This window comes from Punctularia strigosozonata (assembly GCF_000264995.1).
Source record: "Punctularia strigosozonata HHB-11173 SS5 unplaced genomic scaffold PUNSTscaffold_2, whole genome shotgun sequence".
Classification (NCBI taxonomy): Eukaryota; Fungi; Basidiomycota; class Agaricomycetes; order Corticiales; family Punctulariaceae; genus Punctularia; species Punctularia strigosozonata.
In genome coordinates, this window is record NW_006767434.1 from 2,875,260 (window position 1) to 2,898,078 (window position 22,819).

The 22,819-nt window shown below is 53.1% G+C and overlaps 10 protein-coding genes across 10 annotated transcripts; 3 read left to right on the forward strand and 7 right to left on the reverse strand.

Moving 5' to 3' along the window:
• Positions 1-1,469: 1,469 nt before the first annotated feature.
• On the reverse strand, positions 1,470-3,497 carry PUNSTDRAFT_42476 (uncharacterized protein; the record flags this gene model as incomplete). The annotated part of the gene is made up of 6 exons (XM_007380574.1): positions 1,470-1,673; positions 1,990-2,272; positions 2,342-2,404; positions 3,019-3,093; positions 3,165-3,218; positions 3,466-3,497. 6 exons carry the CDS (start codon positions 3,495-3,497, stop codon positions 1,470-1,472), a joined length of 711 nt encoding a protein of 236 aa, XP_007380636.1.
• A 1,118-nt stretch (positions 3,498-4,615) lies between these two features.
• PUNSTDRAFT_131294 (uncharacterized protein) lies at positions 4,616-5,705 on the reverse strand (the record flags this gene model as incomplete). The annotated part of the gene is made up of 3 exons (XM_007380575.1): positions 4,616-5,243; positions 5,303-5,547; positions 5,598-5,705. The coding sequence occupies 3 exons, from the start codon at positions 5,703-5,705 to the stop codon at positions 4,616-4,618; spliced, it is 981 nt and encodes a 326-aa protein (XP_007380637.1).
• A 1,138-nt stretch (positions 5,706-6,843) lies between these two features.
• Positions 6,844-9,978, forward strand: PUNSTDRAFT_42477 (uncharacterized protein; the record flags this gene model as incomplete). The annotated part of the gene is made up of 13 exons (XM_007380576.1): positions 6,844-6,954; positions 7,190-7,246; positions 7,304-7,695; positions 7,968-7,987; positions 8,162-8,466; positions 8,542-8,601; positions 8,656-8,676; positions 8,722-8,838; positions 8,896-8,958; positions 9,015-9,360; positions 9,409-9,525; positions 9,581-9,622; positions 9,674-9,978. The coding sequence occupies 13 exons, from the start codon at positions 6,844-6,846 to the stop codon at positions 9,976-9,978; spliced, it is 1,956 nt and encodes a 651-aa protein (XP_007380638.1).
• A 1,717-nt stretch (positions 9,979-11,695) lies between these two features.
• Positions 11,696-12,496, reverse strand: PUNSTDRAFT_131296 (uncharacterized protein; the record flags this gene model as incomplete). The annotated part of the gene is made up of 2 exons (XM_007380577.1): positions 11,696-12,274; positions 12,332-12,496. 2 exons carry the CDS (start codon positions 12,494-12,496, stop codon positions 11,696-11,698), a joined length of 744 nt encoding a protein of 247 aa, XP_007380639.1.
• A 1,001-nt stretch (positions 12,497-13,497) lies between these two features.
• On the reverse strand, positions 13,498-14,554 carry PUNSTDRAFT_98128 (mannose-P-dolichol utilization defect 1 protein; the record flags this gene model as incomplete). Its single annotated transcript, XM_007380578.1, has 3 exons — positions 13,498-14,247; positions 14,301-14,430; positions 14,489-14,554. 3 exons carry the CDS (start codon positions 14,552-14,554, stop codon positions 13,517-13,519), a joined length of 927 nt encoding a protein of 308 aa, XP_007380640.1. The 3' UTR covers positions 13,498-13,516.
• A 132-nt stretch (positions 14,555-14,686) lies between these two features.
• Positions 14,687-16,507, forward strand: PUNSTDRAFT_98129 (eukaryotic translation initiation factor 3 subunit 6). Its single transcript, XM_007380579.1, has 5 exons — positions 14,687-14,910; positions 14,968-15,122; positions 15,250-15,968; positions 16,021-16,129; positions 16,182-16,507. Exons 1-5 carry the CDS (start codon positions 14,703-14,705, stop codon positions 16,314-16,316), a joined length of 1,326 nt encoding a protein of 441 aa, XP_007380641.1. The 5' UTR covers positions 14,687-14,702; the 3' UTR covers positions 16,317-16,507.
• Positions 16,508-16,634: 127 nt separating this feature from the next.
• PUNSTDRAFT_131299 (uncharacterized protein) lies at positions 16,635-17,223 on the reverse strand (the record flags this gene model as incomplete). The annotated part of the gene is made up of 4 exons (XM_007380580.1): positions 16,635-16,688; positions 16,747-16,846; positions 16,898-17,034; positions 17,086-17,223. The coding sequence occupies 4 exons, from the start codon at positions 17,221-17,223 to the stop codon at positions 16,635-16,637; spliced, it is 429 nt and encodes a 142-aa protein (XP_007380642.1).
• Positions 17,224-17,501: 278 nt separating this feature from the next.
• On the reverse strand, positions 17,502-18,203 carry PUNSTDRAFT_118664 (uncharacterized protein). Its single transcript, XM_007380581.1, has 2 exons — positions 17,782-18,203; positions 17,502-17,726 (listed from the first exon to the last, which is right to left on the reverse strand). Exons 1-2 carry the CDS (start codon positions 18,086-18,088, stop codon positions 17,605-17,607), a joined length of 429 nt encoding a protein of 142 aa, XP_007380643.1. The 5' UTR covers positions 18,089-18,203; the 3' UTR covers positions 17,502-17,604.
• Positions 18,204-18,368: 165 nt separating this feature from the next.
• On the reverse strand, positions 18,369-19,274 carry PUNSTDRAFT_98137 (uncharacterized protein). The gene is made up of 4 exons (XM_007380582.1): positions 19,113-19,274; positions 18,915-19,055; positions 18,730-18,846; positions 18,369-18,668 (listed from the first exon to the last, which is right to left on the reverse strand). The coding sequence occupies exons 1-4, from the start codon at positions 19,248-19,250 to the stop codon at positions 18,609-18,611; spliced, it is 456 nt and encodes a 151-aa protein (XP_007380644.1). The 5' UTR covers positions 19,251-19,274; the 3' UTR covers positions 18,369-18,608.
• Positions 19,275-19,825: 551 nt separating this feature from the next.
• On the forward strand, positions 19,826-22,714 carry PUNSTDRAFT_118666 (uncharacterized protein). Its single transcript, XM_007380583.1, has 11 exons — positions 19,826-20,307; positions 20,378-20,517; positions 20,574-20,642; positions 20,699-20,784; positions 20,854-21,177; positions 21,230-21,292; positions 21,344-21,470; positions 21,520-21,771; positions 21,820-21,905; positions 21,967-22,236; positions 22,294-22,714. Exons 8-11 carry the CDS (start codon positions 21,665-21,667, stop codon positions 22,419-22,421), a joined length of 591 nt encoding a protein of 196 aa, XP_007380645.1. The 5' UTR covers positions 19,826-20,307; positions 20,378-20,517; positions 20,574-20,642; positions 20,699-20,784; positions 20,854-21,177; positions 21,230-21,292; positions 21,344-21,470; positions 21,520-21,664; the 3' UTR covers positions 22,422-22,714.
• Positions 22,715-22,819: the final 105 nt, after the last annotated feature.

Here is a 22,819-nt window from a genome sequence, read left to right on the forward strand (position 1 = left end):
TTTTACATTGAGTGGGGGATTGCACGAGTTCGTCAAGATCTGACATAGTGCGCGAAGAGACCAGACTGGCAAGCAGATCCCGAGATGTAGGTACGTGGGTTTTGATTTCCCGCAGTTCGGATTCATTCTCCAAAGTATATTTCATTCTTGACATAGCAAAGGTAAGAGGAAACAGTGCTGAAGAGCTATGAGCTGGCAGGAGAGGTAGGGCTTATTGCGCGGATCCGCGCAATAATCCCTACCTGTGCGCCACATATACTGTACTTGACACTGTCCACCACGACGTCCACCTACACATCGCGCACTTCATTGAGCTATTCAGAACCTCAGTTAAACATATAAGTACCTGCCCGTCATGTACTTACAAAGTCCGGGTGAGCCTGATCCGCCGAACCTTTCTCGTTGCAGGCAGACTCCTTCATCGTCATGTCCATTTATGGACCCTCGTCACGCCCAGGACTTTGTCGATCACCAACTAGATATGATATGACGTTCAGGTAAGACAAGGGGTTTACAAGGATTCTAAAAAATAGATCGTTGATGAGGTATACAGGGAAGCTGAAGATGAATGTCGTACCATACAACGTGTTTCGGCGGTGTCTCGGCGTGTGCAGTCGGCCATGCAAGGCGGGTGTTTGGGAGGAGGACAGACCAGCGCAAAGACCGTTAACGGTGCGCGGTCATTATCTAGTGCGTATGCTTCTACACGTGTAAACCGCACGGCTCATTCAACAGATGGATCTCACGCGAAGTTATCGGCGCATCAGCACGGAACGCGCACCTCGTCGCCTTTCACCCGCTCAACCTGCCATCTCAAGTTGTCCTCCAAGGGTTGCCGGTGCGCAAGATTGATCTATTCAAGACATCAGTGGAGCGGACCGAACGGTGGTGTCTCGGCACGTGTAGTCGGCCATGCAGAGCGGGCGTTTGGGAGGGGGGCCGACTCATACGATGGCCGTTAGCGGTGCCCATCGATGTGGTCTTTATTCGGTGAGTGTGCTTATACAGGTGTAAACCGCACGGCTCACCTTCTCTATGATTAAACAGATGCATCTCACGCGTTGCCACACAAGACTGCCTGGCCACCGCTATGTTCCGCGTCCCGACCCTTGATCATTCATCGTCCACTCCAGGCTTGGAGTCACCATGGCCCGCCCTCGACGACGTACTAGTGAACGCATGTACGCCACATCACCAATACGACGCTCGATAACCTTGTACGACCATGGAGTTCGACAAGTTCTTGAATCCGCGCGGTCCGGTCATCGATTCTCAACGGGAGCAGACCCTCCCCGATTTCCAGTCGGCACCCCTGTTCCCTGACGCGTTTGGGACCACCCCGGGGGCGTCCCGCTCGACCCTCTCGTATTCGCTGGCGGCCCGCTACGCCTCGCTCCCGCTTCGAATTTCATCAGCATGCCGGCAAATCCACGACGTCCTCATCGGCCCCAAAGCACGCCAGAGGTAAATCACTCGCTTTTTTCCTTGGCCACCCATCTCCTCGCGTTTCTCAAAAGGTTAACTGGGTCAGGAACAGCCTCATCGACGAAATCGCGATGAAAGACGCCTGGGACGCGCTCGAAGAATGCTGGAGGGGTCTCGAGAATGTAAAGGAATGCGGCACCGCCGGCGTGGTGCGTGTTGTCCTGCAGGCCCCGTGGCGACGGCGTCTTCTGAATTCAGTCGCAGGTACAGGAGGAAGACATCGAACGTTTCATTCATGGCTGGCAGGTGGGTATTTCACTCATTTCCCGTAACCCAACTTTCCCGTTGCTTACCTCTCCCTCTCATCCGGCTAGATATTCATCTTCGAGTGCCGTATGTCCCCGTGTTCCAAACGAAGTGGCCCCCACACACACAGCAGCGAGATGCGGCGAGCATGACATGTACACAAGATTGCAAATCCAAGAGCCATATGTCTGCGCGCGCGACCATCAGCATCAGCCCCACAACGTCCGTCGGTTCCACCAGAAGGGAAACCACACTCACGCGGAACAGCCACGGGATCGGCGCGCACGCGAGCGCGAGGAAGGCGAAGACAGAGCCCGCCCAGCGCGGGCCGAGCCGGTCGTACATGACGGGCGTGACGAGCGGGAAGGCCATGTCGAACACGGAGCGGAGGACGACGGTGAACGCGATCGCGCTCGCGCTGTAGATCAAGTAGGCGTCAAGCAGGTACTGCACGAGCGACTGCATGATCTGCGCCGTGCCCGCGCCGAAGGGGATGCCGGCGAGGACGGGCAGGATCCAGGGGACGGGAGGGAGGCTGGTCCTGTGCGGGGGGCGTTGGCGCGATCAGGCCCGAAAACGGTTCCCCTGAAGTGGGCGCGCGGGGACGTACCACGCGAACCAGAAAAGCCCGGCGGGGAGCAGGATTGCGCCTGAGAGCGCGACGTACAGCCGGCTGTGGAGGCAGGCGAGATCAGCGAGAATGGGGTAGTCAGTCACTCACGCTTCGGGGGGCGCCCTTCCGTTTGGGCCAGACGTCGTGCACGATCTGTCCTGCCGAGGGAAGTTTTGCACAAGGCCACTCCGACCCCAGCGTGACCGCTGTTGACCAGTGCACTGCGCAAGCCGGCGCTGTCGCCACTTGCGACCAGGATACCTCCACCGGCACTTGTCGTAAGCGATTTCACTCCCGTTTCTTCACCAATCTTCACTCACGAAATTTTTTCAGCCACCACGACAGCTGACCCTGCCACGCCCACCGACGGAACGCGCAAGCGTGTCCCGCTTCGCCCTCGCACCGGCTCATGCGCGCGCGGCCAGAGCTCTTGCCCGGTTTACAAGAATGGCGCCGTGGCAAGATACGAGTGCATCAACACGTCAATGAACCTCGAGCAGTGCGGCGTCACCAGTGGAGGCGGCCTCGACGGCGTACGCTCGTTAGACGGTGGACGGGACTGCAGCGCGATCCCGCAGGTGGACGATGTTAGCTGCTACAAGGGCGAATGCCATATCAGTGAGTCGCCTCGGGGGTTCACGAGGTTACACTCGAAGCTGATCTTGCGGACGTACAGAAACTTGCCACAATGGCTATGAGGTGTCGGCGAACGGCGAGCGCTGCCAAGCTGCAAAGGCCGTTGCGTCGCGCTGCCCAGAAAAGTCAGGACATGAGCGAGCGTCGCACAGAGGTTGCCCGCGAGTGCACGCTGGACACGTACGCGGTGCCCTCACGGAAGGTGATGGGCGTCGAGCAACCCGAGTCCCCGCCGATGCTGCAAACGGAAGGCGCCGACGGAGGAGGGGAACGCATGGCATGCGCAGAGGGATTGTAGGATCCCATGGGTCCGGATGGAAGGATGGGCGCCTGTTGAGGAGTTTGACCCGCTCTGGGCGCGAAGTCGTGTCGGTCCGGCCATCGATTCTCAACGGGAGCAGCACCGCGATGCGCCGAGCGCCACATGTATACGAGATTGCAAGTCGGGTGAGTATCTCATCTTTGCATGAACTTTTTGTACTCACCTTGACTCAGAATTCGCCTTCCGCTCACGCATGACAACCACATGTGTCACGCATCGTCGACGCTACGTGCGGCAAGAACGTCCCACCCGCCGGCGACCCGTGGTTGCTCCGTTGCACATTGTTTGCATGGCACATGGGCCGCGTACCTCCTGCTCGCCATCGAGACGCGTTTAGCGAGGGATGCCACCAGCCCCGCACATGAAGATGACAAGGTGACTCAACTCGACGACTAACAAAATGGCGCAAACGCGGACTCTGGTCTCGTGCAAGATTGGTGAGTGGTTCGCTTTTATTCCTTATTGCTGCACCCACCTCAAGCTGGAATTCACTCCTTCGCCGGCAGTCGTCGTCACCAGCCCACGTGGAGTGACCACAAACCGCAGAGAGTCGACACACCTGCAGTGGCACCACAACCTCGGCCGTGATGAACGCAAACAAACCCCTATAGAAGCTGTTGGCCGCGACAGCGGTCGAGCTCCTACCCGTGTTCGCGTCAACGAGGTACGCAAGTGTGCTCAAATACACCGGGATGCTGAAGAACCCGCAGATGGAAAGCACAACGCAGATGGCCGCAACATGCACCCGCTCCTGCGCAATCCACACGTACGCAATCATTGCGGGTGGTAACCCGAGCAAACCGGGCTTGGTCGACGCGAGCCGCATCTCCGGAGCGGAACGCCCGCCGTTTAGCCCTTTCATGCGCATGAGCGGCGCTCCTCGGTCCAAGCCTTCACTGTCTGTGGAAGAAACATCATCGAGAAGTGTTTGATGAGGGACGCCACCAGCCAACAACACTCTGCCTGACACGCACGCACGCCGCCTTCAGCATCGTGCCGAATGTCCGCGCCACTCGACGACACTACATTTGACTCTTTTTGCCTACCTCGGGTCCAGGTGCTTGCATCTACACACGTGGCAAGGGTTCCCAACCTCAGTAATTCCCGCCAGTGCAACGCATATCTCACATTCATTTTAGTAGCAACATTGATCTTAGGGAATCGTACATACGAGATAAGGTACGTCTTGCTTCTTCGTACCCAAAAAGAGGTTATGTTGATCGCAGTGTCAATTTAAAGGGTACATCTATAACTATCTGTAAATGTTCAGGTTAATGACATGATTGCCATTATATCGAACGTGCAAACTTGCCTTAAATGAGCTGACGCTGGAACTCCTCCAGCTGGGTGACAGCTTTATTAACCAGACCTTCTTCGTATAGAAGCCCTTCTTCGTCGCTCAGACATTTGAGGGAACCAATGGTGAGACTTTTGCACCCTTCATGCATGCCTGGGACATGAAGAGACTCAATGTGTTGCAGGATACTGCGACCAGGCATGCGCATGTCATCGTGCAGAAGGAGGAACGCTATTCCCTGCATGCCTTCCTCCAGCTCTCCCCACCAAGCCTTCGTCCAACTTGAAGAACACTTGCGCTCGTCATGACAACGAAAAACGTGGTGGACCTCGGGAGGGAAAAGAGCGCATTGGATACGATGTAAGGCGATCCCATATTGGGTGGTAGAAACTGCCATTGACGCATTGTGGCCCATGTAGACGAAGTCGGAAGGCGTCAGCTCCAGGTAAGGCCCTCTAAGGATGCTTCTGAAGGCAGGCTCTACCCATCCATCAATTTTGTGGGCCCGGGCCAGGTGCATGCGTATGGTGGGCGTTAGGTCAGGGTGCGTGTCAAGTACCTTGATGGCTCTCTGACGTGCTCTAGGTGACTGATAATATCCCGCCAGGTCCAGGAGCATAATAAGGGAAGCAAATGACTCGTCGCTGTCACCAAGGCTGAGGTTCTTGTTTAGATGCGTCTCTGGATAGTCAGCGAAGCTCACCTAGATTCCTGCCCGGTTATAAACCTCAGAAATACTCCGAACGCCTCCGCAGTGTGGGGAACCTTCAACGGATGCTCCTCCTGTCGCCCGTTGTCCTCGTGCTGACCATGGGATGGAGTGCTGTAGCTGAGGTATGTGGGAAGGGGAACAGATGTTGCCGGACCTGCAGGGCAAAGGAGGTCGTTGAACAGGGCGCTCTGGGAACACAAAAGACCGGAGTAGAGCTTGTAAACATGATCCTCGGCCTGTCAAAGGTGTCAAGGTATGTCGGATGTCAGATCCAAAACAGGCATACTCTGACGAAGATATTGCCATCTTCAAACCAGATGTCCCCTCGCACAATATCGTGTTCCTGAATATCACTCTTCTTAGAGTAGAAGGAGGCAGGGAATGTTAGAGGCATATTGTTTGTCACAAAGGGGTAAAGGGAGAAGATTGCTGTGCGGCGTACGTTTCCTGGATTGAATGTCTTGTCCATGTCATTGACACGCCGTACCTGCCATGTCTAGGAAACTTCAGCGATCTATACCTGATTTGCCCAGACCTACAAATGGGGACTCTGACTGGACAGACAATGTTACCACTGCCTACGGGCTGCTCAAAAGCGCGTATCGTCATGCATATGATATCCTCCACCAGGAAGAGGGCGATCCAGTTCACCTTCATGTTCTATCCGATCAGATTGTTAATGAATCCCTACCGTTATTGGAGGCCATGCAGCAGGAAGGTTTACCGGGCGACTGGATTGAACGTTGTGCATGCGTACTCGGTCCTTTAGCGCTGGAGCTAAAGACAGGTGCGCTCGTTGCAGAGGGGGTGTGAGTATGCAGAAACTCTACCTTGTTGAATCAACTAATTCAGTTTTAGGGAGTGGAGTCATATAGAGTTCCTTGATGTTAGGGAAGGCGAGGACCAGGACCAGGTTGCCGTACTACCACGCACTAGGGGTCGACCAAAGAAGACCATCCATCCTGTCTTCCTTGGGGAAGCTCTCTCAGCCAGGCGGAACATTACGATCACCTCCCTTGCTCGTGCGCTGGGCATGCATAGGAACACATTACGGGCCAGGCTGAAGGAACACGGCCTCCATAGGAAGTTTCACAATCTGACGAATGACGAGCTTGATGTCTTAGTCAAGCACTACAAGAAAGTTAAGCCAAGTTCAGGCCTTCGATACATTACTGGATTTCTACGACATCATGGACTCAGGATTCAGAGGATCCGTGTGAAGCAGGCAGTACAGCGAGTGGATCCGGTTGGCCAGATGCTGAGACGACGAGATACGATCAGACGGAAGCCATATAAGGTCGCGCGATCTAACTCCCTATGGCACCTTGATGGACATCACAAATTGATCTGGTGGGGTATCGTTATACATGGTATGATAGACGGGTACTGCCGAACTGTAAGTAAAGCTTCTATTCATCGCACGAGGAAGGCACCTATTGATATCATCCTTTATCCTAGGTCACTGGGCTGAAGGCGAGCACAAACAACAAGGCGGCAACAGTTTTGGATGTTTTTTTGACAGCAATCCGGGCATGGGGTACTCCTTCTCGGATGCGCGGAGACAGAGGAGGAGAGAATCTGCTCGTCTCGATATGGATGATCATGCACCGTGGTCCAAACAGGGCATCGTTCATGTGGGGAACGTGCGTGGCCTTTTATTATTCAAACGTCATGCTCACAGTAAATTCCAGATCGTCCCGCAACACACGGATTGAACGTCTGTGGGTTGAGGTGGGATCACAGTTTGCAAGGAGGTGGCGAGCTTTCTTTACCCGTCTGGGACAACTTCACCGCCTGGACCGCACCAACCCTCATCATTTGTGGCTACTTCATCGGCTTTTCCTTGATGACATCAATGAGGACTGCCATGCCTTCCAGAGCGAGTGGAACAATAAGCCCATACGCAGAAAGACAACCAACAACCAGAGCCCTGTGGTGAGCTCCCTTTTTCACAGGTGTTAGAGAATCGCAAGCTTACACTTACGTGCTTAGGATATGCGCCTGCTTGGGCAGATATCACAGGGTGTATATCGCGATGATCCACTCGACCGCATCAATCCTGTGACGTTGCAAGAGTATTATGGAGGGGGTGATCATGAAGCTGATGAAGACGACGAGGAACTGACTGTTCCAGATCCCGAGCCTGAAGATCCTGCCCTTGCAGAGCTAGTGGACGAAATTGGTCGCCTCCAGGAGAAGAATTTACGGCACAAAGCTTTACGTGTTGCACGGCACTCCAATCCTTTCGAAGACAACGAGGAAGCAGAAGAAGCATTTTGGGAGGCGGCTGCCGAATTACAGCGGAGCAACATCATACCGCGCTTCTATGGTGTTCACGAAGACGAACAAGACTCTGCTACTTATCCTGATTTTGAGACTATCAGGTACGGTGCACAGGGCAAGCCCTTGAAGATTCAACTACCTATCGATATTTGGTTTCCGAGGGCAGTGGTATGGGCGCAGGGTGTATCAGTTCTTGACGAGTATCTCAGGTCAAGTAGGGCTTAACCCGCGGCGGTTTTAGGGTGGAAGCCATTGCGACGATCAGTGCTTCTACTGTCTTGCTACACTTGTTTGCGCTTTTCAAGAGAAAATAGATCATTGCGGTTGCTTGAGGTTGGCGCTTTATGTTTCACAAGCTGCTAATGGTGTACAGATGGCGACAAGTTGGTGACAGTAAGGTATCTGCCAGGTTATGAACCTTGGCACGTGGCCTGAGCAAACTTTATCGTATCACAGGTCTGGTCTCCACTCTTTCCGCGACGATGGCATCTTCTCGGGACCCAAACTTATGCTCTGTTATGCTAGACTCTGGACAATGTCCGTGCAGATGCTTTGAGCCACCCACAGATGCAGAAGTCGATCCCCGGATATGTCTTGATTGCGACCACAAGAAGGGTTGTCATCCTCGTCAAGCCCCTGCAGCTCCCGACCCACCGACGACAAAGTTTCAGGACATCATCAAGAAGTTCCAAGACCGCTCACGTATCAAGCTGGAGAAGAGAAAGAAGGCCCACGATAGCTCCGAAGAATCTTCAGGCCCTGACGGTGGCGACCTAGCCTGCGATGTTGCCCCCCCTCTCAAGGCTTCTGTGAAGATGGCGAAGCTAGAAAGTCTCACACAGATGGGGAAACATCGGCAGAAGAAGAGCAAGGTGAGTTGATGTTATACATTGTGTCTCGTCATCAACGTTGTGGATACTGCTGAGTATGTCATATTGCACCTCTAGGCCGCAAAACAGCCTGCCAGTGCAAAGGCTAGGATGAAGAACAGAACGATACTATCAATGGTGAGCTCAAGAAGCTGGTATAGCACTGATCATGATGACTTACATGGACTGCAGAAGGGAAAAGAAGTCGCAAAGGTATTTTCTCCTCTACTCTGCTATATGTGTCTGACTCGTCGACAGAAGGAAGCTTCCTCAGGGGAATCTACTACGGATGACGACCATTCAGAATCCAAGAGTGATAGTGATGTTTCTATCGTCTCCAACATGCGTGCTGAAGAAGAGGTGAACGGTGATAAGGTCTGTTCTGTCATTTTGTCTCTCACTGTTGAGGTGCTCAAATTGTGTTCTACACAGGGCTCCTATGGCAAGGGAAGAAGAATCCCAGTCATGCATGTAGCTCTGATCGTCTGTGGTATTGTGAGTCTAGAGACCAGTGCTCCATGCCGCACTGGGTCAGTGACCATCTTTCGCAGGATAGCAACGGGGAGCTTTTTATTGACAAAGCTCCCCGTGAAACTCATCTCAAGCGCATGGCGAGACAGGGTTTATATATCAGTCAGACACCAAAGGGTGGTGTACTGTGCTGGCCTTTATCCGCGAATGCCATTCAGCTCGACAAGATTGTCAGGGGGTGGTTTCCCAAGGTATTTGAGCTAATCGATAAGGGGAAGAAGGGAAAAAAAGTGGCGATGGATTGGGTTCTGCTTCGCAAGAAGTACTATACCTTGACGGTCGTGCCGGGTCCGGTGACTGGGGTCCAGATGCATGATGAACGGCGTCCCACTACGAAAGGTTATGCAAAACAAACTCTCTATCTTGGTCAGTTTCTTGACGGACTTTGTTACCGTAACTGATGACTCCTTGCAGCGACGGTAAAGAGGTTCACCTACCAGGAGCAGGCTCAACTGGAAGGTAAAGTGGTATCAGGCAACTCAGCTATCGATCATAGTTGCTCTGAGAATGAAGGTACCTCGGAGGGTGAAGGTACGTCTTGGTAACAGCTTAGGAAGGCTATGTGATGATGACATAGCATACACAGGCAAAGGCAAGAATCCTAACACTGAAGCTCCAGACAAAAAAGGTGTGTTGTCGCAGGTACATCTGACCTTCCTGTCACTCAAATTGTATACAGAGCCGATCATCGTTTCAGACGATGAACAGGACGATACATCGCCTTCACCTGGTGTACAACCTCCCTCCCCAGTTATACTATCACCTTCTCCAGTGGTTCGATCCCCTTCCCCATTCCCTCTCTTCATCAATTGGACACCACCGCCCGCCTCGCCACCCCCCTTGGAGCGTATTCCTGAGTTCATCCAGGGTAGTTCAAGCGATGTCTTACCTAGGTCTTCGTCTGCCCCTGATGAGCGGAAGGGATATCTCACTGGTGTCACGATCCCCAAGAATGTGCAGAAGAATCCTTGGCGTAAGAATTAGATACAGTGTAGATGGTAATTTACTTGTATCGTACAATAGAACTCCATAAACTGGCTGTGATCGTCTTGATTACCAATTTGTCTTTGCGGAATTACTTCGCAATTCCGGATAGCATGGTCACAAATACATGTTATTTTCCCTAAACATCGTTTCTGAAATTGCGATGCGAAGCTACAAAAGATCGAGAATCGCAATCCATTTCGAAATCGCCAATACAACATAAAACCTAGGTAATCACCTGAATTACTAGAAAATCACTGCCATTTCTAGTAATTGTATTATTGTGCACTTGGTGCACCATAATTCATACATAGCTACTAGTGACATTGCAGTGACACTCACGTGAATATGTGATACTCAATTCAGTCGATGCCCCGAGCGTGACCAAATCAGGGACATCTAACCACCTCGAACCCTTACAGCGAGGCGGGAGAGAAGCGCATTAAGAAAATTTTCTATACAATATCTGCGCAGAGTCTGCATCTATCTTTTGTATAGAAAATTTTTGGGAAAAGTAGTCGGACAAACGAGTAGTGAGCCAATGTAACGCTCCATCTCCGTTCCCCCGCCAAAAGTCTCCATAGCGTGACAGGTCTGAGCGCGTGATAGTGGCTATATATGAATGAGCCCTACCTTATCCATGCTCCGAGCAAGTCGGGTGAAACCCAGCATTAATTGCCACAGTCTCGTATACATGACCCTCCGGTCACTTCGCACATAGAGGCAAACTGTACGTACTGACTGCGACGTACCTCACGAACACCATTGGTCTAGCCTCTCTGGGATCCATTCCAATGATTAAGGCCCATTGCCTCCGGCCTTATCAGACGAATCCACTTGGGACACGTTGGCAACGGTAAGTAGTTTACCTCTCACGTCCTACACCTGACTGATGTCAGCACTGCGGCAACTGAAAGACGCGCTTGCAGGACGTACTGGGACTCGCCTAGAAGGAAGATGGTGATCGCAGTTGGCAAATGTGTTTCGTCGCTTGCAGCACCGGCATTACCATCGACGCCGATTGCCTAGCCGGAGCGACTCGTGTTTCTGGAGACAATCGCCCTTGACGGTTTAATCGCCGGGAATATGACCTCCAGTTCGCCATGTACTCATATGCAATTCACCAGCAATATAAGTATCGCTGACTTTGTGATGGGACTGAAACCCGTCCAGTCAGCCCCCCACCTCGCAAACTGTTGACATGTTGTCGTTCCTGCCCATCCTCAGCCTGTTCGGCATTTTTGGTCATGCGTCCGCGGCTGCGTTAGTCAAGCGTGCAGACTGTCCGGCTTGCCCTTCGTCATTCACCTCGGGAGATATCACCTACACTCTAGTTGGCCAATCGACCCAGCTTGGTTCTTTCCATGATGCTCATGTCATCTAACATTCCAACAGCTACGACGTCAATAACACCATCTGCTTCTACAATGTAAGACGCCATGGGGTTTGTAGATGAGAATATGTCGCTGACCTTGGAGACCCTGTCAGTTCCTTGGAGGCGGTCTCGTGTCCGGTAGCTCCTCCACGCTCTGCCCTTTACAATCTCCCGGATCCGTGACTTGTCCGCTTCCTTGAGAGTGGAGCGGACGATACCGTGACTTTTATACAACATCGTACATGTTGTAGCTTACGACCTTTTTTATCTATCGAAATGCACGGTACATATGAGGTGTAATGAACAAAGGTCGCTTTTGTGATGTACTCGGGCGTTGAATATCTAATAGACGCCAGGCACTAAACGATGAGGAACATCCTTCGCCCAAGCTTCCCATTGTTCTTTGAATGTACCGCGGAGCAGCTCGTCCTCCTTCCGCACCCTTCCAAATATCCCTATCACGTTGGCGGTGTAGAACATTGCCCACATACCCAAGACAAGCCTGGTGATGATCGGGTGTACTCGCAAAGAATACGGCAGCACGCACTCCGTCAACCAGCCTCCGCGAGCGACGAAGAGGACCAAGGTCACGCTGGTGTATCCCATGAGCGCGGCGGTGTAGGAAGGATGGCGCACGATGTTGTATGGCCCGGAAGTGATAAGCTCATGATCCTTGTGTATACCCAATTGAAACGTGAAGTGCCGTCCAAGCGCGCGGTAGCAATGCAGGCGCAGCGCCGCTCCTGCGACTAGGAGTACCCATGCAAGGAGATATAGTGGGCTAACGTGGATGGCAGATGGTGACATCGTCGAGGGCCAAAATAGGAGCTTGCGCGAGATCGCGCGGGTGAGCGCGGACTGGGGCAAAAGCGTGCAAAGGATCGCAGCAGTCTCGCATAAGGAGGGAGCCCAGGTGACTGTCTGTGCAAATTCGATGAGTCTTCGCGGAGTCGCAGCACGGAGATGCGAGGTACACACCAGGAAGATGATCATCCCGTTCCCAACCAAGTGGGCAAAGTACGATTCCGTTCCGCTGCGCTTCGTTCGTTCATTGGGTTGTGGAGCCGGGTTCGGAGGGAGGAGGTACCCTATCGGGATGCACAAGCACCAAGATAGAATCAACGGGATCTTTGCCAGAGACATCTTCCGAATCCGAATCCTTTGAGATCGAGCACTGATATGTAGCGAACTACGACGGAGGTGGTGAAGAGGACGGATACCTATGTCGGGAAAACCAGGGCACCGAAAAGGTGCGCTGGCCGTCTAACGATCAGGCTTATGTAGGCCAACTCGGGGCTGCGCTTGGGGGACGCAAGTCGGCTTGGGGTTTTCCAGTACCTCGCTTCCTCGGGGAAAGCAATGTAGCAGCATGTGAGAGCTCTTCCCACTCCGCCATGACATTGCGCCAATCGCCGCGCAGGATTCTGTTTGTATACCATATACCCGCGCAGCCAATTGACGAGTCCCATGACCAGAAATGTGCATCGGGAACGCGACGGGGAAGGCGGCCAGGGCCGGCCTCTATTTTGCCTAAAGACAAAAGCTCATCAATTGCCTTAGCCGAGGATCCATTCAAGATCCACGCTGACACGTACGATCAAGGCTGCGGGTTGAACTGGCTCTCCCTGATGGGCACAAATCCGTGTGTTCTCGGAGTCTATAGATATGTCGAAAGGGACCGGAAGTTGATGTTGGGACTGCCGTTCCCGTGAGCGTGAACGCTGTCAAGATGTTGTGTACAGCGGCAGCTGACTTCTGGTGAATTGTCGTGCTTGCCAAGCGCCGAGTCCGCTTGAGCACGAGAAGCACAAGACAAGTCTAAATCGGTCTAAATAGAATTGTTTATCGGACCCCGGATCAACTCGCATCTATCCGCCAATCCTGACTTCATGCCTTCATTCACGAGGAGTTCGCGATGCTGCATGAAAGCTTCCGCAGGAACAATCAAGCTTCAAGCCTCATTGTAGCCTCAGCAATGTGTCGAGGTCCGAGGAACGATAGTCTGAGGGACAGAAGTATGCTTAGCCCGAGTCGGATCCTCCTGGGACTCGGCAAGAAGCAAACAGGTGCCGTTCTGAAAACCAAAAACCAGACGCACGTAAGATATAGCGGAGATAGGGCGAAGGATGCAATCCCTAAGGCAGGCTTGTACACAGTCGAAAGCTAATCTACCTTCCTCGCCCATTTCTTACCAGACGGCTGTGGTGTCCCGGCCCTTCGGGTAGTGGTAGGTCCGGGCGCAGGTGCACCCCATTGTATTTGTCCAGTACCTTTCTGGCTGAGGATACTGCCCGACGCCTTCTCGTCCACAACGACGTCCGCGGGCACACGCACCTTCTCGTGCTTGGCCTGGACTGTCGGCGGTGCGCCACGATACATCCAGAGCTGCACACCTAGGATAAGGTTGAGCAGTAGCGCCACCGCGAAACCGGCGGTCATGATGGGGTCGCCAACCTCCGTGAATGTCGTGAAGAGACGCGCCACGCAGCCGACAACCTGAGATAGGATGGCGAACGACGAGAGCTGGCCCGTTGATTGCGTGCGCGCGTTTTCTCGTATCTGAGGAATCTTCGAGGCCACGGAAAGGGGCAGGGTGGCCACTTGGAGAACGGCAAGCTTGTCCGGAGGGAATATGCTGAGGAGGTAGCCAGTCCCGATGACGGCAGCAATGGCAGCGGCGATTTTCGTCGCCACGTCCTCTTCATTGCGGCCTCGGGTGAAAGCGATGATTAGGAAGGTGATAATCGTATTTTGCGCGGTGAGGAACACGTTCTCGCCATACGTCGAGAATGGGAAGTTATGGCGATATGAGTATGCCACTGTAATGGCGTATGATAAAGTTTCCAGGGAGTAGGAGGAAAGCGAGAGGCCTCGAGCGGACTGAGCTCGGAGCACTGCCAGAATTGGTCAACACGAGTGAGCGCGACTGGGTGTTGCCGCGACTCACCGATGATGAGTTGTGGAAGCTTCATAATAGCTCCGCCCGCGACAATCCCGACGCCTAAACCCTTCGACAAGGCATACTTCAGACACTCAACGTCCAAGTCGAGTTGCTCGACTAATGACGTGTAACACTTCTGTTCGGAGAGAAGAACGATCAATAAATCATATATCAATAGCAATTCGGTGTCTCACTTGCCCGAGGATAGATACTCCGAGGTCGCGAACGGGCCCAGGAAGGCCTCGAGTCAGAGTGCTCATCTTCGAGGTGAACGTCGAGAATGAACTCGGGGAGGTTGCTGTCCAGGCGAAATGATGCTGTGCATGACCCGAACTTAGGGTTCCACGCCCCATTGATCGAAACTTTCCTGAACTCATCCTCCTGCTCGTCCACTTCATCTCTTTCAAAATGGCCGAATGGGATCTGACGAAAACGATAGTACCGTACCTCGACCGGCATCTCGCATTTCCTCTCCTCGCACATCTCGCTGAGACCCAACTGTTCCCTGAAGAGCAAGTGCAGACCGCGCAGTATGAGCTTGCAAAAGGCACCAACATGGTGGACTACGCCGTCCAGCTCTTCGAGCAACTGAATCCGGGAAAGGAAGTGCCTGCAGGTGCGCTCTATCCGCACCATGCCTCATGCTGCTCCGGTCTGAGAATGACACCTTCAGAGTTCACCGAAAAGCGTGAAAACGCGGTTTCTACGAACGAGCGGTTGGCGACTGAGGCGCAGGCGGTTTTGGACGTGATTGAGAACCCGGACGTGGTGCAAGCACTCCGACAAGATAAGATGCAAAACTTGCAATATCTCAAAGACAACTACAACGTGCGTCTCGGTGCATCCCGTTATACCACCCACTTTTTTTCCGGGGAAAACCCATCGTTTGGCGCATTCCTATTTGGCACATACTGGGCCTTAGGAAACAGACACTGATCCACGGTTCTGATAATAGCTCACCCTGGAGCAAATCGCCGCCCTCTACCACTTTGGCCAGTTCCAGTTCACCTACGGAAACTACAGCGGTGCCGCCGACTACCTATACCATTTCCGAATCCTCTCGACCGACACCGACCTCAACACCTCCGCGCACTGGGGAAAACTTGCTTCTGACATCCTCTCCGGAAAATGGGACGTCGCGCTAGAAGAGCTTAACAACCTCCGCGATGCCGTCGATGCTCGTACTTCCTCCTCCTTGCTCCCCGCCGCCCTCGCTCAGCTGCACTCCCGCACCTGGTTGCTCCATTGGTCGCTCTTCGTATACTTTAACCACCCTCAAGGTCGCACACTGCTCCTCGAGACCTTCCTCAATCCCACCTACCTCAACACGATCCAAACTTCATGCCCCTGGATCTTGCGATATCTCACCACCGCCGCCGTTCTCGCCCGCAAGAGCGCCGGATCCGGGGCGTCGTCACGCGTGCGCAACGCGATCCGCGATATAGTGAAAGTGATCGTGACCGAAGAATATCAATATCACGACCCCATCACGGACTTCCTCAAGGAGCTATACGTTCAATTCGACTTCGAGGCAGCGCAGCAACAACTGAAGCTGGCGGAGACCGTTGTTGAGAACGACTTCTTCCTTGGGGAGTTCCGTGAAGACTTCTTGGAGAACGCGCGTTACCTCATCAGTGAGGCGTACTGCCGCATACACCAAAAGATCGATATAAGGTGAGTCCTCCTTTCAATTTACTCGATATCTCGCTGACACTACCAACCTCAGCGATCTATCTCAACGACTGAATCTTGCTCCAGAGGAGGGTGAGAAGTGGATCGTCAACCTCATCCGGGAGACTCGGATGGGTGCCGACGCGAAGATTGACCTCGAGAAGGTATCTCCATCCCATCCATTCACGCTTGGATCGAGTTCACAGGAAGCCTCAGAACGTCATTCACATCAACCGCACCGCGCTCCCGGTGTACCAGACCGTCATCGAGAAGACGCGCGGCCTTGCCTTCCGTGCTCAGGCGATGGGTGCTGCTCTGGCGCAGCCTGCGGTTGTCGACGGCGCACGATGAACGCGGCCTCTCTTCTAGCAGACTTCTATCCACACCCCGCGTTTTGGTATGCTGCACAACTTTGTATCCGTATCAAGACTGTTTTTCCATCATATTGTGTGATCGTGTCTGTTTATCGACGAGTATTAGCTCCCCGCAACGATGCGGTGAGGCGGATCCCAATCATCGCGGCGGGAACGCGTATACGGGCCAGCACCGACGGAGGACGGTAACTCATTGCTCTCTTTAACATACAAAGGATGGTAATTCATTGCTCTCTTGTAACATGATAATACGTTTCATATTTACACCGTACGAGCGCAGGTTGATTTACCATCCTCACTGAATGTTTAGCGTCACATTCTTGAGTTCCACCAGCGCGTTGGCGGCAGCCTGAAGCAAACCGACATATGATCAGCTCAAGACCGACCTGGTAGGATTACTCTCCTACCACAACAGCGACATGGAAAACCGAGAGCACGGCAGTGCCGTCAAACGACGCAGGGACCGTGAACGTGAAGTTCTGGTGCGGAGGTTTATGATCCGTGACGCTGTAAATACGTCAGTTCGTTTATTCACAGTGAAGAGAGGGGTCTACATACTTAGAGAACTGCGGGTTATATGGCCCTCCGTATAGGACGAGGCCCAGATCGTCGTCAATGTCAGTAGGGGAGCAGTCCGGGTTACAGGGTCGCAACCCTATGATTATGCCGACCTCCGAAGAGCCGGTGAGAGACTCCTAGCTCGCTTGTTAGGGGCGAGAGAACGAACATAACAGAGCGTCGCTCACAGGTCGATCAACCTCAACGGTCAGACTGCTTCCACGAGAAACAAAACTGCCGTTTGCCGGTGATCCAATGTCGATACTCTGCGCAAAAGCAACGGATGCGATCGCGGTGAGGATAATACCCGATTTGAGGTTCACCATCTTCCCTGAGCGCTCTTTCGCATGCTTACTCCTGCAGTTTTATAGGATGCCATGGCGCTGTCCCCTTGGAACTACGTGCCCTCGGTACAACCAAGGCAGAGATCATAGACCGGAATGGTCGGTGGAGCGCCTATGCAGTATACGTTACTATCAGGTGAGCAGTGGAATGGAGTCAAGCGCCGGTCTTCGGGGTGATGACCCGCATCTATCGGCCAATGCTGCTGAGAAGCATACAATGCCGAATTACTCAGTGTCACCGGTACCGCGCGACAATGGTCATCGAGTCGGGACCATAGTCCCGAGCCTTAGCGTCGTGATGCGAAGTCAGCGCAAGCACTCATGCCGGATCGGAGCCAGTCTACACCAGCAGCAACTTGGCCATTAATCGTATGCGCGCAGTACATAGTGTAAGCGCCGAGCTGCTACGGGGACCTGAGTATCGGCGTTCATTATTTTGCGGCTGCACTCGTGTTGCGCTTGAACCTCAGTACGGCGTCGCAGGGCTGACAGTGAAAGTGTGTCAGGTGTGGCGCGCAAACACAGTCTCGATGATCTTACATGACTTGATTATGATGAGTGTCCAGCGCACACGATCTTGCAGTTCTCGCCATTGGCATCGCACTCCAAGAGGCAGGCCTCGGGCGCGCGCTTGCTGCCGGCGCACACGAGCTCGTCGTTCACCCACACGCAACCGTTGGGGGCAGCGAGGGCGCCGATCGCGATGGACGCGAGAGAGATGGCAAGCGTGATGAAGGTGCGCATGCTGAGCCGAGGATACCGCGAAGACTGGGTGATATTGCAGAGTACTTTTCGCAGTTTTATACGTTTGGATGTTGTACAAAAGGGCCGCGTATGCCGGATTCATAGCCGAGAAGGATGACCGCCGCTGCGATCAAGACGCCCACGAGGTCCTTGTATCCAATGGAATGCATATCGGCGGTAAACGATGGCCGACCGAATGCCGAGCTTTGAATCAAGCTGGCTGTTGCCTATGTTCGATCCAGAAAACAGGTCATTGGATGCAGAAAACACACGATACGACGTGGAGTATGGCCTGTACAATGGAAACAAGTACGCCCTTCACAGCGAGAACTGGGTACCGACAGGTAGAAGATGCGTTGTGCCTCTATCATCGAGTGAGAACGGTTCTTGTGCATTGCATTCACATCACCACGGTGGAATGATCGTGCCTTGAAATGCTATCATGTAGGCTGTGCAGCGGGCGGAAGCAGAAGAAAATTCATCTGGGGTCGACAAATTGCATTTGATTAGAACCGGAACGCGTGGGTACGTGATTATGGTACGAATTATACAGAGTCCGGATACACAGGTCCATCAGGCCTTCAGGGTCCAAAAAACTTGTCCAACATGAAAGTATCGTAAGATCAAGCTGAGGTGATGTTAACCGTTATGTTCTTGGTTTCAAGTAAAGCGAATGGTCCAGCCTTGAGGCAATGAGGTCAGCGAGAACTGCAACGTGTAGTGTGTACACGAGGAGTGACGTACCCCTACTAGACTCAGATGAGTCACGCTGAGGACGGCAAGCCCAGATATTTCCGCTGGAGGAACGGTTACGGTGAAGTTTTGGTGTGGGGGCTTGAAACGGGTTGCAGGGTCATCAAGCTATGACGATGGAAGGAAAGACAGCAGGCGGTCAGAGGGTAATCTGTGAGACTGAGACATGTGCTTACCGTGAACACCGGGTTGTAGGGGCCGTTATACAATATGCTGCCGATATCTTCCTGTGCGGAGACGGCGTCGCAGGACGGTTGAGTCCCGCAAGACCTCAAACCGATGACAACTGCGACCTCCGTGGATCCGGTGAGGGTGTCCTAAGACAAGGTCAGCGACTGGCTACAACGCGATTGTGACCACGACGGGGTACTCACAGGTCGATCGACTTCCACAGTGAAGTTCTGCCCGGGGACGAGCGCGAGACCCGCGGTGGGATAACCGATGTCGATGCTCTGGGCGGCAATGCCGAGCGCGAGCGCAAGGGCCGTGACAACAGAGAGAGATTTGAACATAATTTTGGGCGACGAGTAGCAGGCAAGTCTGCGAATGCGGCGAGTGAGAGGGAGACTTTATATGTTTCTGGGACCACGGACCGATCGGCATTACGCCATTCATTTCAGGTTTGGGTCATGACCGAACTCGTGCGCGCATAGCGGACGTAAACTGCGCTCGGAGGCTGCGCCGAGTTGATGTCGGGGATGTATGAGCGAGAGGATCAGGTGAGAGCGGGAGACAGCCCGGGGCACCCGAGAACGTTCCTCGGGCTGAAGACCGCTGTGCGAACGGCGTCGATCGTGGCTGGCAGGGCCTCAGGAGCCCGGCAAGCGGACGGACCTGTGGAGCAACATGTCGTCCAGAACACGGCAGTGACGGGACGACGCGGACCACGCTGCTACTAGACCGGTGGTGCTGACTAAGCCGTGTATACACCCATAAGCCTCGTGCCACTGCTTATTAGCCTTTTACCCAGTGAATCGGCGGGTTCATCAGTCCATGACAAGCCAGTCAGAGAAAGCTGCTAGCTTCCATATTTCCCTGCGTTTCTCACCGCCGCTCGTTGTCCAAAGCATCCAACTGGCCAGTCTCAGGCAGCCTCGGCGGTGCTAGATGAATACGGGTTGGTCGTTAATACGCAGTGCGCGCACTGCTATCAACCGCTTTGACGATCTCTGGCTGTGGGGTTTGTTCCGCATTCTTCGGCATCGTACCTCAAACCTCGCGCCCGGTGGTGTGGAGCGACCGTGAACATCGATGAAAATACATCATAACCTTCTCGGCGCTAGAACCTTCCGACTCGTTCATTTTAACGACTCTATCTCGACCTCACATAGACCTATGGATGCTCGACAGTGTACGTCTGCTCCCATCGGGCATCGTTTTGCTGCTGGGGCGTGATGAGTGTTCATCGTACGGAGGTCGCTCGTCCACTGTTCTGCATGTCGCCCAGCAGTGGGTGTTGCTAAATCCGATGCATCTCCATTTGCGAGTGCGGAGAATGTTCATATCCGATAGTCGTTCCATACATCACCTGGAGGGCCAGCGCCGACTGACCATTACGGTTCTAGTGCGGTGCGTGCAGACAATTGCAGCCAAAGATTTCTGTAGCCACTTTAACCGTTCTCACCTCCAATGAACTCAGAACCTTGTCAGTGGCTTCGGCAAGCGCAAGAGGGTACATGTCAACTCAATCGAGCTTATCGAGCTATTTTGAAGCCTGAAGACTTCCGCTCGCAGTCGCGCCCATCCTGCCCACCCCGTTGAACACGATCAAGACTATGGGTACGCTCACTGCTTGCTAAGGTACTGAAAGAAACGATCAGCTTAGATCTCAATAGTATTGCTAACGCTGAAGAAGATGTCGAGCAAGGGCAGCAATATGGCTGACTCCCCTGGCCTGGATCATGGTGGGTCCAACGACACGGTGGAAGTAGTGGTTTATCATACAAAATATAAAGAAAAGCCATCAACGACGGGGTTATCAACACGAATCGATGCAAGGCTGCTACCCGTCCTGGCCGTCTTATATCTGATGGCTTTCCTCGACCGGTAAGTGTCCCTGTTGGGGGCCCAGCTGTATAAGTATGGCTGCTTATCGATCGCGTACCGCCCTTTCAGCATCAACATTTCCAATGCTGTTCGGTTCGGGCTCGAAGACGATCTTGGAATCACCATCTTGCAGTTCAACCATGCTGGTTGTACATCCTCAGAGCGCGCACCGCTTCCGCATCTTTGGGGGACGACTCATCAGATCCGACCAGCATCAACACCACCCCAGACGGCGTTCCTTCAACGCTCGCGTTATCCATCTCGAGCAAGGACATCTGGTAGACGCTTTCTGACCGCCTTGAGCTCCTCACTCTCGTCAACCCACGAATGACGCTATTAACGAGGGGTTACTCGGGGCTACTCACCACGTGATTCTTTCTTGGATTATTCGAGGCAAGCACTACGTCAGTCAGGAGTGGGCCTATTCACTAAGGACGAGCAACAGGCTGGATTGCTCCCTGGCTGCCTGTACCTGATCTCAATGTGGTATCGACGAGAGGAGGCTCAGGTATTTAATTCGTGCTAAGCTAATATGGCAGAATTTTGGTAATCTTCGTAGACACGTATAGCTTTTTTCTTTTGCTCCACGGCTCTCGCTGGAGCATTTGGAGGGCTTCTCGCGACCGCGATAGGGAATATGGACTGAACACGCCAGCTCAGGGCGTGGAGATGGGTTTTCATTCTTGGTATGCATGATTGGTATCCCATCACGGTGTCGTTCTAACTTATAACCAGTTCGTCTTCCAGAGGGTCTCCTTACCTGTCTAATCGCTGTCTTTCTCTTCTTTCTCATACCGGACTTCCCCCGAAGAAGCGCGGTTTCTCAGCCCACAGGAACGGCTTTTCGTGAGTATTAGTAGACTGTTTGGTTACCACAAATATGCTTCAAATGCGAAGTTCCATAGCTGCGCTTGCTCGAGGACGTCGGCGACTCGGCTATCGATACCAAAATGACATTTCGTCGAGTTATCACGGATCTCAAGGATTGTACGTGACCAGTATGTTGGCAGTGCCGCTCACCTGACGTCCTGATAGATCGCATATTCATGGGCGGCTTGATGTACTCTGGGCTTGTGGTTCCCGCATATGGTTACGCGTACTTCTCTCCGACCATCATCAAGGTAGTGCACCCTCCCATTCCGACGTTTCGTTATCTAAACCCAATATCCTGAAATAATCTAGGCTATACCTTTACCCAAGCTCAGCTTCGCTCTGTACCTCCCTATGTTGTCCAGTTACGCTCTTCCATGCTAGTCGCTGTCGCAAGCGACAAGCTCAGGCGCCGTTGGATATTCACCATCGGGTCGCATGGCTCTTCGTTATGCAACGTACCGAACGTTGACCATAGGATGATAGGCACGTCCCTCATCGCCGTGAGCGCGATCGCAATGTTATTGTCCATTCACACCAACGTACACGCTCAATATGCGGCATTATTCTTGGCCGTTACCGGTGCAGCCCGTTCTCTATCATGTGATGTTCATGCTAATGTGATGGATATACCATAAGGGGTTTACATTACCATGCCTGTCGTCCTCTGCTGGTTCACTAGCAACCTTGGTGGGCACCGTCGTCGTTCAGTAGGCACCGCCTGGCAGGTGCGTGAAGAATTCTCCTCGGATACGCGAGAAATATAGTACCAATGTTGGCAACATCGGCGGGATTGTCACGTCATATTCATTTCCGGCCGCGGATGCACCTCGATACACCAAAGTTTACAGTATCGGGATAACATTTGTGTGTCTCTCAATGATGTCCTGCGCGATTTATGCTGCCGGGATCATGCGAGAAAATAGGCGACGAGCTGCTATGCAAGGTTCCGTCGGCGATCCGTCTTCACAGGCTGACGATAAACTAGGCGACCTTGAACCTAGCTATATTTACATTGTATAGCAAGGACGTAGTAATGATAAATCAGCAGGCAAAAGCCATACTACCAACCGGGCGGGAGTATGCTTTGTGCCTGGGTTGCGTGCGCTAGGATATACACAGAGCATCTCGATCCAATCAGTCATCCATGTTCACAATGTAGCAT